Source organism: Polyodon spathula, chromosome 2, assembly GCF_017654505.1.
Source record: "Polyodon spathula isolate WHYD16114869_AA chromosome 2, ASM1765450v1, whole genome shotgun sequence".
NCBI lineage: Eukaryota > Metazoa > Chordata > Actinopteri > Acipenseriformes > Polyodontidae > Polyodon > Polyodon spathula.
This window is the reverse complement of record NC_054535.1, coordinates 106,889,239-106,904,658: the sequence shown is the minus strand read 5'-3', so window position 1 is coordinate 106,904,658 and position 15,420 is coordinate 106,889,239. Positions and strand designations below refer to the sequence as shown.

Sequence of the window (15,420 nt, the reverse complement as noted above, 5' to 3'; positions counted from 1 at the left end):
TGTGGTTGCACCTGAACATACCGAGTGTAATGATCAGTTATTGAGGAGTCCCATAATGTGGTCTCCTATACATTATGAGGAGACTAATTCATGTCCTCATGATTAATTAACCTTGTTGTTACGCATTATTTACTGCAGGTTCCACACACATCGATTCCATTTAGTTCCAGTTTTTTTTTCCTTCATTCCTCTTGTCAGACAGGTAGATCATAGTTTTAATGGTACTTTACCAGGATACAATACACATTATATTTAGGGCTTCTGCTTTTCAGGGTTTAATTTTAGTTTATGCAGTTGCCCAAATATCTAGGTTTTTCTGGGTTTCCATTTTCTATACTGTAATGAGAAGAGTTCTTTGTGTCAGCTACCAAAATTCTTCTCTAAACAGGGTCTACTTTAATTGTTATGATATGTATAAAAAGTACTTATATTAGTTTAAGCTTGCAGAAGGTGTGCTGTAATTTTTTCCTTCTCATCGGTTTTTGCTCCCTATAAGATTCCCATACTGCAATTGCTCACCGCTGCTTTACTTCATCCTCTTACCAAGTCAGTAAAACATCCTACTTAAATCCTTTCATTTATTGCTATTAACTAAGTAGAAATGGATACAAGTATTACTGTTGACTATTTTTTTCAACATGGGTAACGCTATTCTCCTAAGATTATTTAACGTAAATGAAATTATGTAGCATAAATGGTGTCTGTTGACTATTTCTCAAACATGAGTAATTTATTACCATCTTTTTTCACTGATAAACAAGGGTAGCGGTTTCTGACACCACAATATGACCCATCAGAATTTATTACCATATTTTCCCCTATTGTAAAAAAACAAACAAACAGGGGTAGCAAGTTCTGACGAGGAGGCAAATTGTGACATCTACCTGTAGCAAATTTTGGTGGGGAGGCATATTGTGACGGTACATCAGCACTTTTTTAATGAAAAAACTGAACCTATTGCCACTTGCTAGAGGTACCTGGTTTTTGTTTTTCAGGTTATATGCGTTTTAGACTGGAGATGTTCAGTAATTCTACTAGTAGTTTTTTCTGGCACAATATGTATGGTAACTTGACAGTACTTGCACACTAGTACCTCTAGAGAGGTGGGAGCGAATTCCAAACTGGGGCTGCTGAAAATGAAAGGGGGGCAGCACCTTCGAGCAATATTTAAACACATATAAAATCGTGCATTTCACTTTTTGTGCATTTCATCATCAAAATATGCACAGACCAAATAAGTTTCATAAGGAGTAAGACACAGTCGCGCAAAGTGAAAAAAATCAGAAACACAAGTCTAAAAACATACATTTTATGTAAGATTCAAAGTAACAAGACAATGTATTAACGATGTTGCAAATCAGATGTTACATAAATAAAATGCAATGACACACTAAATACATAGCCTAGATGTCTTTTTAAAATAGTAAAACACAAATAAAATACATTCTATAATCCTCAGCACTAAAATGCTTTCATTCTATTTGACACGTTTAATAGGTCTATTCACAAACTGAACTGTTGTATAAATGCTACTGTAGTCTACTGGTTGCAATTACTATACAGCCTTTTCAAAAACGACAAGCATTTAAAGCAATCAGGGTGTAGCTAGGAATACATTTTCACTGAGGCAAAAATCTATTTTTTTTCTAAATAAACCTGCATATCCTGTTTATGTTATGAAGGTGATAATTGTCATCTTATAAAGCCTGGAGACTATTAATGCAAACTGCAAAGCAATATAAGTGTCTAGCTATAAGTGACACACCTTGAATGATGTTTCAAATTGCATGACCCATATTTTTTAAAACAAATCTGTCAGCAAAAACACACCAACCTAAAATGCTGATGTTCACACTGTGATATTAGAAAGGACAAGAAGAACAGACCTTATCAATATGAATAAGAAGATTGTTTTTCACCTTCATTGAGGCATGCGTTTGGATCACTGCTACTGAAGTTAATGCTGAGACTGGTGACACTGATGCTAAATGGCTGCCACAAATCTTATCGAAACGCGCCCCTAACAACAAACTGCTGCTGTTTGAAAAACGTTTGTCCAGCAAACTCCAAACTTGGTAGTTATCGTCCCAGTAACAATGTGTGAAAATGGTGATGTTTTATAAAACGAGATGGCCGCCACTTATACGTTTACATTTGAAATTTAAACATGCATCTGTTGACTCCAAACTGCACAAGCATCTTCTCTGATACTGTATCAATAGAACTGCCTTTAAGAAAAAATGGTGTTGACCTAAATGAAAATGGCTGTTTGACGCAATTTTTTTTTAGAAACCTTTCGAAATCATCTTCTTGGGAACTGGTAAAGCAATTGATCTGACACTTGGCATATATCATCAGCATCCACGTTCGCATCAATTTTGCGAAGCAGAAGTTTCTGCAATACATTTTAATGTCAAAATGGCTGCTACAAACTTTAATGAAATGCACCCTTAACAGCAAACTGCTGCTATTTGAACACCGTTTAACCAACAAACTCCAAACTTGGTAGTTATTGTCCCAGTAACAGTGGAATACAAATAGGTCAAAATGGTTATGTTTTATAAAACAAGATGGCTGCCAGATGTACGGTTATGTCCAAAATTTAAAACTGCCTCAGTTGACAAATGGCTTACTTGACTAACTCGAAACTTCACAAGCATCATCCTTGACCCTGTAACAATACAACTGACTTTTGAGAAACTGGTGTTAAACCAAAATGGCCATGTGATGCATTTCTTCTTGAAACCTCCCAAAATGTTCTTCTTTGGCACCGGTGAAGTGATATTATTAGCATCCAAACCTGCTTGCAAAGCAGAAGCTGCTGTCATTCAATTCAATAGTAAAATGGCTGCTGTAAATTTCACTGAAACACGCTCTTAACAGCAGACTGATTTTATTTGAAAACCGTCCGACCAACAGACTCCAAACTTGGCAGGCATCATTCAGGTGACAGCAGAATACAAGTATGTTAAAAAGGTTATGTTTCATAAAACAATATGGCTGCCACTCCTACATTTTCTTCTTATATTTAAAACTGCTTCAGATTAAAAATGGTTCACTTGATTAACTCCAAACTTGAAAGCCATCATGCCTGTGTCGGTAAAACTTACATTTTCAAAAATGGCATTTGTGCATTACACAAGATGGCCGCCTGATGCAATTTTGAAAAAAAAAAACTTTCAAAATCTTCTTCTGTATAAGTGTTGAAGTTGCTGATTTTAAACTTGGCACATTGAGAACTAAACACGCTTAGACGGGTACTGATACTTGGGGCTTGGGTTTAATTTATATTATTATTATTATTATTATTATTGTTTATTTCTTTCTTAGCACCCTCGTAAAACTGCCTGGCAGTTCTAGGAAATTATTATTATTATTATTATTATTATTATTATTATTATTATTATTATTATTATTATTATTATTATTATTTATTTCTTAGCACCCTTATCCAGAGCGACCTACAATTGTTACAAGTTTTTAGTAACTACTTCAGAAGGAAATTCCTGTTCCTGTCAGGGCAGCTTCTACACAAAACTCATAAAAGCTGATTAGTGACAGCTTCAGGGCAGCATTGCCCGTACACGCTACAACACCACGACAGCAACATACACGCTACGTCACCAACAGCTGCCCATACACGCTTCACCAGCGACAGCATTGCCCATACACGCTACAACACCATCGACAGCATTGCCACATACATTGTACAGTGGTATCGACAGCATTGGTGTTAGCATTGCCCACAGGTCTACCTCGACAGCATTGCCCATACACGCTACACAAGGAGCTGGCTCATTCTGTACAGTATCGACAGCATTGCGCTACAACACCAACGACAGCATTGCCCATAGCTACAACACCATCGACAGCATTGCCCATACACGCTCACCAGCGACAGCATTGCCCATACACTCCCACTCTCCTCCTGTGTGGTTTGCCTCGCCCTGTGTGATGCCTGCAGAAACCGAGATCGCTACACACACATTTCATCACCTTTAATAGCAATAATTTAATAGTAGAGTGGCTGAAAAGTACTCCTAGTATCTATTAATCACGGCACACTAATTATCCAAACAGGAACTACAGTAGAAAAAAATATTATATATATAAAGTCTGTTACTTCATGTAAAGATCTGTATATTTTTCACTAACGTATCAAGTTGCTGAGTGTATTTGCTGGATGCGACAGCATTGTCCATACACGCTACAACACCAGCGACAGCATTGCCCATACACGCTACATCACCAGCGACAGCATTGCCCATACACGCTACATCACCAGCGACAGCATTGCCCGTACACGCTACATCACCAGCGACAGCATTGCCCGTACACGCTACATCACCATCGACAGCATTGCCCATACACGCTACATCACCAGCGACAGCATTGCCCATACACGCTACATCACCATCGACAGCATTGCCCATACACGCTACATCACCATCGACAGCATTGCCCATACACGCTACAACACCATCGACAGCATTGCCCATACACGCTACAACACCAGCGACAGCATTGCCCATACACGCTACAACACCATCGACAGCATTGCCCATACACGCTACAACACCATCGACAGCATTGCCCATACACGCTACATCACCATCGACAGCATTGCCCATACACGCTACAACACCATCGACAGCATTGCCCATACACGCTACAACACCATCGACAGCATTGCCCATACACGCTACAACACCATCGACAGCATTGCCCATACACGCTACAACACCAGCGACAGCATTGCCCATACACGCTACAACACCATCGACAGCATTGCCCATACACGCTACAACACCATCGACAGCATTGCCCATACACGCTACAACACCATCGACAGCATTGCCCATACACGCTACAACACCATCGACAGCATTGCCCATACACGCTACAACACCAGCGACAGCATTGCCCATACACGCTACAACACCATCGACAGCATTGCCCATACACGCTACAACACCATCGACAGCATTGCCCATACACGCTACAACACCATCGACAGCATTGCCCATACACGCTACAACACCATCGACAGCATTGCCCATACACGCTACAACACCATCGACAGCATTGCCCATACACGCTACAACACCATCGACAGCATTGCCCATACACGCTACAACACCATCGACAGCATTGCCCATACACGCTACAACACCATCGACAGCATTGCCCATACACGCTACAACACCATCGACAGCATTGCCCATACACGCTACAACACCATCGACAGCATTGCCCATACACGCTACAACACCATCGACAGCATTGCCCATACACGCTACATCACCAGCGACAGCATTGCCCATACACGCTACAACACCATCGACAGCATTGCCCGTACACGCTACATCACCAGCGACAGCATTGCCCGTACACGCTACAACACCATCGACAGCATTGCCCGTACACGCTACAACACCAGCGACAGCATTGCCCGTACACGCTACATCACCATCGACAGCATTGCCCATACACGCTACAACACCATCGACAGCATTGCCCATACACGCTACAACACCAGCGACAGCATTGCCCATACACGCTACAACACCATCGACAGCATTGCCCATACACGCTACAACACCATCGACAGCATTGCCCATACACGCTACAACACCATCGACAGCATTGCCCATACACGCTACAACACCATCGACAGCATTGCCCATACACGCTACAACACCATCGACAGCATTGCCCATACACGCTACAACACCATCGACAGCATTGCCCATACACGCTACAACACCATCGACAGCATTGCCCATACACGCTACAACACCAGCGACAGCATTGCCCATACACGCTACAACACCATCGACAGCATTGCCCATACACGCTACAACACCATCGACAGCATTGCCCATACACGCTACAACACCATCGACAGCATTGCCCATACACGCTACAACACCATCGACAGCATTGCCCATACACGCTACATCACCAGCGACAGCATTGCCCATACACGCTACATCACCATCGACAGCATTGCCCATACACGCTACATCACCATCGACAGCATTGCCCATACACGCTACAACACCATCGACAGCATTGCCCATACACGCTACAACACCATCGACAGCATTGCCCATACACGCTACAACACCATCGACAGCATTGCCCATACACGCTACAACACCATCGACAGCATTGCCCATACACGCTACAACACCATCGACAGCATTGCCCATACACGCTACAACACCATCGACAGCATTGCCCATACACGCTACAACACCAGCGACAGCATTGCCCATACACGCTACAACACCAGCGACAGCATTGCCCATACACGCTACAACACCAGCGACAGCATTGCCCATACACGCTACAACACCAGCGACAGCATTGCCCATACACGCTACAACACCATCGACAGCATTGCCCATACACGCTACAACACCATCGACAGCATTGCCCATACACGCTACAACACCATCGACAGCATTGCCCATACACGCTACAACACCATCGACAGCATTGCCCATACACGCTACAACACCATCGACAGCATTGCCCATACACGCTACAACACCATCGACAGCATTGCCCATACACGCTACAACACCAGCGACAGCATTGCCCATACACGCTACAACACCATCGACAGCATTGCCCATACACGCTACAACACCATCGACAGCATTGCCCATACACGCTACAACACCATCGACAGCATTGCCCATACACGCTACAACACCATCGACAGCATTGCCCATGCACCATCGACAGCGCTACGCTACATCACCATCGACAGCATTGCCCATACACGCTACAACACCAGCGACAGCATTGCCCATACACGCTACAACACCATCGACAGCATTGCCCATACACGCTACAACACCATCGACAGCATTGCCCATACACGCTACAACACCATCGACAGCATTGCCCATACACGCTACAACACCATCGACAGCATTGCCCATACACGCTACAACACCATCGACAGCATTGCCCATACACGCTACAACACCATCGACAGCATTGCCCATACACGCTACATCACCATCGACAGCATTGCCCATACACGCTACAACACCATCGACAGCATTGCCCATACACGCTACAACACCATCGACAGCATTGCCCATACACGCTACATCACCAGCGACAGCATTGCCCATACACGCTACATCACCAGCGACAGCATTGCCCATACACGCTACAACACCATCGACAGCATTGCCCATACACGCTACATCACCAGCGACAGCATTGCCCATACACGCTACAACACCAGCGACAGCATTGCCCATACACGCTACAACACCAGCGACAGCATTGCCCATACACGCTACAACACCAGCGACAGCATTGCCCATACACGCTACAACACCATCGACAGCATTGCCCATACACGCTACAACACCAGCGACAGCATTGCCCATACACGCTACAACACCATCGACAGCATTGCCCATACACGCTACAACACCATCGACAGCATTGCCCATACACGCTACAACACCATCGACAGCATTGCCCATACACGCTACATCACCATCGACAGCATTGCCCATACACGCTACAACACCATACACGACAGCATTGCCCATACACGCTACAACACCATCGACAGCATTGCCCATACACGCTACATCACCATCGACAGCATTGCCCATACACGCTACAACACCATCGACAGCATTGCCCATACACGCTACAACACCAGCGACAGCATTGCCCATACACGCTACAACACCATCGACAGCATTGCCCATACACGCTACAACACCATCGACAGCATTGCCCATACACGCTACAACACCATCGACAGCATTGCCCATACACGCTACAACACCATCGACAGCATTGCCCATACACGCTACAACACCAGCGACAGCATTGCCCATACACGCTACAACACCATCGACAGCATTGCCCATACACGCTACAACACCAGCGACAGCATTGCCCATACACGCTACAACACCATCGACAGCATTGCCCATACACGCTACAACACCAGCGACAGCATTGCCCATACACGCTACAACACCAGCGACAGCATTGCCCATACACGATACAACACCAGCGACAGCACTGCCCATACATGCTAAAAAGGTTTCCTTAAATATCACTTCAAACACCCACTGTTTTGAGTATAGAGCACACTGTTTTGGCCATGTGCCACAGTCAACTAAGTGCAGTCTCTGGTTCCTTTCTTGGTTCTAATTACGCTTCTCTCTGTTTCTCTTTCTTGGTTCTAATCCCGCTTCTCTCTGGCTCTCTTTCTTGGTTCTGATTCCCGCTTCTCTCGGGCTCTCTTTGATTGGTTCTAATCCCGCTTCTCTCTGGCTCTCTTTGATTGGTGGCAATTCTTCCGTCTCTGTCGCCCCTGAGCACCTACTGCAGTTGAACCTTTCACTCTGGGTCAATATTTTGCCTCTACCTTTTTTTTGTTCAGTGTATCCACACTACTATTCTATGTTTTGTTATGGTTTTGGCTTTAAATGGTTTACAATGTAATAAAAAACAGAGAGTAATTGAAAAAAAAGCAAGAGAGAGCCAGACATTTTTTTTTATTAAGGAAGTTAGTTGGTTTGTATTGTTACAGAGACAGGAACAGTTTTAAGTTCAACACCAACTCTAAATAAAGTGCTGTTGTTATTAAGCACTCGTAATAATCTGAAGCAGTGGTATTTCAAAATAACAGAAGCCTGTTTTTACTTTAGTGAAGTAGGCTATATTGAAGCTTTCTGTGTTCTTCTACTCATTCAGTCAAACAAAGTAGGAATTTGCTAAAGATGCTTTTCAAATCAAGTAAACTTGTGTCTGAAAAACGACAATAGAGTCGCGGTCCTTTGCTTGTTTGGAGAATAATGTTTTTTTAGTCAGTGGATTCATAGGTCTGAAGAGTGCTGTAATACCATACGTGACCTGCAGCCTGAGCTCCTTACAAAACCTTTACCGTCAGAACTGGGAGGATGTGACTTTAGCTGTTGGGACAGTCTGCCCCAAGCAGCAAAGCTGAATTTCATACTGATAAATATCGTGGCAGGGCAGGAGAGAGCCCTGCACATTATTTAATTAAAGTCTTCTAATTGTCTGCCAGACAGCTCGTGAGACTGTGGCTGGTGCTGGTTATTACATTATTGTTTGATTGTTTGTAATTATTGTGACATGGTCACACGCATATAAACTGGCAGCTTTTGTTGTTCTGGTTGGGTGTTCAGAGGAGAGAATGAGAGCGACCGGAGAAGAGCTGTGATGAAAGCAAGAAGACAATAACTGCTACTCGTGCTGGGAAGCACCGGCACGGCACTGCTTTTGTGTTTGGGATCTGTTTTGTTTGCTCAGTGATCAGTGTTTTTTTTGTTATAATATGTTATTACTTTTTGTTTAATAAAAACGGCGCCAGACGCTTTTCACCCAAATACCTGCCTGTGTTATTTTTGTCAGCTGTCTGGTCTGGGAACCTACCTACCCTTTCACAACATATACAGTGGAGATTGTTTTATTCAGTAAAAATTTAAAAAAATATATTTGCATTTGCTTCATGTTACTTCATATTTATTAATAATAATATTTTTCAAAAGAAATAATAATGGTTTTACAGGAGAGTGTTCCAAAGTGTCAGTCAGAAACACTGCTTTGCCTCCAAATGTCACACAATTTGGAAAAAACTCCTAAGCATGACCGTGAGAATGCTATTCAGTGCACAGATGCTTGTCTGGCTCCTAACAGCCATTGACTCCCCCCAGCGTATCAAGATGGCGCTATAAAGACCCCAGTGAATAAACAACATTAGCACAGCTCGACAACCCATTCTCAACCCTCTGCTTCATGTAAACAAAATGGTAAGCCAAGTAAGTGGGGTTTCTGAAGAAGATGAAGAAATGTTCAGTCAGGGATCATTTTAAACATGAATATGGGGCACTACATCTTTGAGTAAAGAATCATTAGGATTAAAAAAGTCCACCGTTTTCATTAAAGCTGCACATAACACCCTCTGCCACCCCCAAGAATATGTGCCAGTGCTCTGGTGAGATCACATGGGGCTGTCGCAGCTAGGGGCCACTTTAGGGGTCATTCCTGAATATGGGGCACTACATCTTTGAGTAAAGAATCATTAGGATTAAAAAAAGTCCACCGTTTTCAATAAAGCTGCACATAACACCCTCTGCCACCCCCAAGAATATGTGCCAGTGCTCTGGTGAGATCACATGGGGCTGTCGCAGCTAGGGGCCACTTTAGGGGTCATTCCTTTGTTGTAAAATGGTCTAGAAGAGTTCACAAGACGAGTGCCCAGTGGCTCACCCAGTAAAAGCACTACCGCAATGAGTTCAGTCATGCAATCAGAGCTCGCTAGTTTAAATCGTGGTGGCGCAGAGTTGCCTGTGGGGATCAAGGGCGAACAGGTTACCCAGCTCTAAACGACAAATATCTAGTTAGTTCCTGCAGTAGCGAGACAGCAGTGAGCAGTTCCTGTGCTCACGGCTGTCTTACAAAAACATAGCCAATGCCAGGTCTGAAAGGCTATTTTACCAAGCACCCACTGAAAATGTTTGGGAATAGACCCCCGTTCCTGTATTTTACTCAGCCTGAAATGGTCATGCATGTGACATCATGAGTAGAGTATAATAAAATAGAAAATGTATATATTGGTTGTCTAATAATGTGCATAAAGCAGTGAAATTATCAGGCTGAATCAGTTCACAACCCGTATGCCAGCTATCCACCCACTGGGTATGATCGATACCAGTCCAGCAGCAAAGTGCACGTCAAGCTATGTACCTGCCACCAATGACTAGACCAAATTACATAGCTGAATCAGGTTGGATCAGTTTGGATTAGGATCGCTATGATAAATAAGGCTTTGTTAGCATGATGTTCAATGATTAGCATCTGTGAAATAACAACATTAAGGACACTGACTCACAAACAATGAACTGGAGATAAAGCATTTATTATTTCAAATCATTTCATTTTAGTGCAGTTTGAGTTTCCCTGATTCACACAGCTTGAATGTAGCTTGATTCCAAAGAACAAAGCATTTCAATATGGTCAGTTTATCCTGAATCTATGCGGTCCCATGCAAAGAGCTAGCATGCAGCCAGATGTAAGTTCACTAATTCAGGACAAATAAGACACAGCATTTGTGAATAGTTAAATCTGTGATTATGGAGTATGACACAGATTCATTGTTTGGCAAAAAAACCTGTGGCGATTAGGAGAGGTGGAGGGATGTGAATCAATTGCACATGAGAAGAGATGAGTGACTACTTTATTTATAAATCTCCTGATTGGTTAGAATGTGACTTAATGAGTGTGGGGCCAGTCCTTAATCCCAAACTAAAGCTCTAAACCTTTATAAAGGCAATGCTGTTCTAGCAGTACAGGCCACCTGCCTTGCTGTGACCAAGGCAATATAAGAGGCTGGCACCAAGCTGGTGAAAGACAAGATGTGAAAAACAGCAACTCAGACAATGGGTCATTGACTGGGGGACGCAGAGCTTGACAGACTGGTTCTGAACAACATGACAATAAAGGCTTACCCCATTCAGGAATGCCTGGACTGCAGGACACAGAAGACTCCACATTCACAAAGCATTTTCTATTGTTTTTTTTTTTTTTTCAGACATCAAAATTTAAATATTTTATGTTACATTTTTCATTTCTGATGATGTTATTGCCAGTGCTTCTTTTTGGGCATGCAAGTCTAGTTAAGAGAATGAGCTCCATCTGCCTGAAGAGTAACAGATCTGTATTCTTCTGTTAAAATTATACATCAACACAGCTGTCTAAGAAAATCAATAATGCAAAATACTTTTAACAATCTCCCCCAAAAAAAGTTAAATTACAAAACTTTACTGCGGCGTATGCTGTGTTTCAGCATTAAATACTTCCTGTTTAGTAAAATCAGCACAGCTCGTCAAACAAGTGGCACAGATTTACAGTCAGAATTGAAATCGGAGAAACAGGGACACCACACTGCAATGGACTATATACCTCAAGCACAAAAAACAGGTCAAAACAAGTGGCACTATAAATGCCAAACTTATGAAAAAACATTCCAACATAACCACTTCCCTATACCGAGACATCTGGCTGAGCTCTCAGCAAACTCTCAGGAGTAAAAACCACGGAGTATTCCACATATCATGTATGTGCTGTTTCATGCAGCGTCTGCTGTATAATGAACGTGCGCTGACCATTTACGTGTAGTGGAGAGGCCAGCAGATTCGTGCACTGCTGCGTGGTTTTAGAGCTTTTAACCTCATCTCACACACAGGGAACAGAATCCATAATGGCAGTGCATCACACAGCACTGCCCATTACACAAGAACTTTGAATATATACACAGTATTATAGAATATGCATTTTTTTTTTTTATTGTACTAGATTTTTGAAAGCTTTTTTTAGTCTTTTAAAATGGGAAACTGATGGCTTGACCTATTTAACAAAGTTACATGTGAATTAACTGACGCATGATCCTCCAGCCAGTGTTCAAATATTAGGAGTAGAACCCATGGTTATCACTGAATGTAGAAATTTTGATTATACATAGAATATATAATACATATTTTGGATAGACAAGATTTATACATATACAGATATTTACATGGGTTATTTGAACACTGCACATACTGTATTTGCAGTATATTTCACAGAACAATCTTGTTCTGCTTTGCTCTGCTACCCCCACTCTCATTTTTTATCCAATTAAAATTGACAATAAATGCCCATAATCTACTGGGTATCTATGCATACCCTAGTGGCGACTATGCCACTGCCTGGCCTGGAACTCCAAAAATGTAATTTTATGTAAGTATAGTGACAGGAAATGTAATATTTAAACAGTGGTGGTGTTTAAACCACTCAGTCTTTAGATCAATTGGATAGACCCCAGGAAGGTTACAGGTCTGGGCCAGTTTAGGGGGAAGTCCTGACCACACCATCCCTGGAAGCAAGGATCTGGTGCGTTGGGGATTGGACAGCGAACAGGTCATGGTTTTTGTGCTGTGTGTTGCTTCAGTGGGGTTATGAATCCCATGGGTAAGAACTTTCCTCTTGTCTGTCAGAGTTCATTTTTTTTTGGATGGCAGGTGTAGACCTTACTCTAGCCCCCCTCACGCCATGTTCATGTAACATAATGACGTTTCTTCCAGTTGTGTTCCCAAATCCCCAATGCTGGTTTGGTGAAGGTCATTTCAGTTGCATATTCTAAATAATAGCAATATGAGAAAAAACATTAAAATAAAAAAAATTAAAAAATAAATAAAAAAGTCTGATATTTGCAGTGTAGCCCTTCAGGAAACGAGGTATTTGAAATCCAGTAGCTGAAAGCACGGTGGATTGAAAGCGAGTGGTTCTGGTAGTCTACTAAACCAGGCAGGCTGTGGTCGTGTGGATAGCTCAGATCCCCAGTCTGGATCACTGAGGGGCTAGACCGGGCTCTGCAGTCAGCTCCTGGGGTCCAGCTTGGTGCAGAGGTTGAGCAGGCTCTGGCGGGCGGGTGTGGGCCGAGAGAAGGGGGCGCTGTCGGACTCGGGGGTGGAGCTGCCCTCGCTGGAGCTGCTGCTGGAGGTGGAGGCGGAGTTGGTGCAGGACAGCCCCATGAGAGGCCGGGCAGGGGGCTCGCTGCAGGCCTGCCCCCGGTTTTTCAGGCTGCTCAGCTTGGCATCAAGGGAAAGGGTGCGGGGGCGTGCTCGCCAAGGCCGATGCTGGGAACAGGGGCTGGTGCTGTAGGCGCTGTCACTGTCCGAGGAGGAGGGGACGATGTGGTGCCGATGGTGGGGCCCGTCGAACAGCGCCACCCAGTGAGGGGGAGGCTCCAGGTTGCGGCGAGCGTCGAAGTCTTGAATCCGTCTGGTCAGGATATCCGTGACGGTGCCAATATCGTCGGAGGAATCAATAACTGCGGGGGCAGAGAGAGAGTGATTACGCACAGAGCTGGATGGATCCTTCTGGAAGAGGGCAACACACGTATCAAATTTCACAATTTTACTCATTGAAAAGATATTCTATTTGTTGCTGGCATCTAATTAGTACCTATACTGTACACCCTGTGGCACTTGGCAAAGCTTTAAATGGCACACAAACTATCAATTAGAATTATTCAATTTTTATACTTTGAAGTGCTAAGCTATTACGCTAATACTGTGACTAACAAGAAGGACAAAACAGCACCTTCAATATGTAAACCGGCTGGTTCACCCACAGAAAAACAAACTGCTTTAGTTTGAAGAGTATGCATTTCAGAGCACAGGCTGATAGACAAATCAACATGCATCCTTGTCACAGCAACAAAATACAACATTCAAGACACTGGTGACTTGAAAAAGTAGATGGACGTGATCAGAAATGTAAGACAGCTTCTCTACGTTTTCCCAGAGGCTGGTACTCTCAACCTGTGCTAATGAATGCCCTTACCACGTTTCACCAGATTCTCTAGATAAAGGTAAATAACTAGTGTGAAGTACTTCTTACAGATACATGCTTCTATCTTTTGTCTTAATATTCTTACAAGTTCAATAACAAACAGGAACTCTACATGCAGTACTGCACTCCTCATGTAAAGGGGTGGGTGTATTTATTTGACACAAATCCGCCTTTGTAGTTATGCAGCTAATTAATCATAAGGCTTGGCATCACAATTGGATTTCAATGACGTGATCATTTCAGCGCTTCAGGGTTTGAGAGGACGTTTGTATTCAGCTAAAAGAATCCTACTCATTCCGATTAGATTGTATTTTATAAGGCACGGTAAGGAGAGGTAGGGGTGGGACACCCAATAACAAATCCACCCAACAGCACTCATAATCAGAAGACAACCTTAGCATTTAGGGACCGCACCAGTTCATTTCCACCACACTGTTAAAATGCATTTAGGGACCGCACCAGTTCATTTCCACCACACTGTTAAAATGCATTTAGGGACCGCACCAGTTCATTTCCACCACACTGTTAAAATGCATTTAGGGACCGCACCAGTTCATTTCCACAGACACTGTTAAAATGCATTTAGGGACCGCACCAGTTCATTTCCACCACACTGTTAAAATGCATTTAGGGACCGCACCAGTTCATTTCCACAGACACTGTTAAAATGCATTTAGGGACCGCACCAGTTCATTTCCACGACACTGTTAAAATGCATTTAGGGACCGCACCAGTTCATTTCCACCACACTGTTAAAATGCATTTAGGGACCGCACCAGTTCATTTCCACCACATTTAGGGACCGCACTGTTAAAATGCATTTAGGGACCGCACCAGTTCATTTCCACACACACTGTTAAAATGCATTTAGGGACCGCACCAGTTCATTTCCACAGACACTGTTAAAATGCATTTAGGGACCGCACCAGTTCATTTCCACAGACACTGTTAAAATGCATTTAGGGACCGCACCAGTTCATTTCCACCACACTGTTAAAATGCATT

The 15,420-nt window shown here is 43.3% G+C and overlaps 1 protein-coding gene across 5 annotated transcripts in view; it reads right to left on the bottom strand.

Moving 5' to 3' along the window:
* Positions 1-13,113: 13,113 nt before the first annotated feature.
* The window catches only part of LOC121306847 (rhotekin-like), a 131,888-nt gene continuing 129,581 nt past the window's right edge, over positions 13,114-15,420 (bottom strand). For 4 of the 5 annotated variants that reach the window (XM_041238787.1, XM_041238818.1, XM_041238798.1 and 1 more), the window contains one exon: positions 13,114-13,891. In XM_041238787.1, the coding sequence (XP_041094721.1) occupies positions 13,437-13,891 (455 nt within the window). In that variant the 3' untranslated portion in view covers positions 13,114-13,436. The remainder of the gene's footprint in view (positions 13,892-15,420) is intronic. The other variant, XM_041238828.1, reaches the window with a different exon arrangement.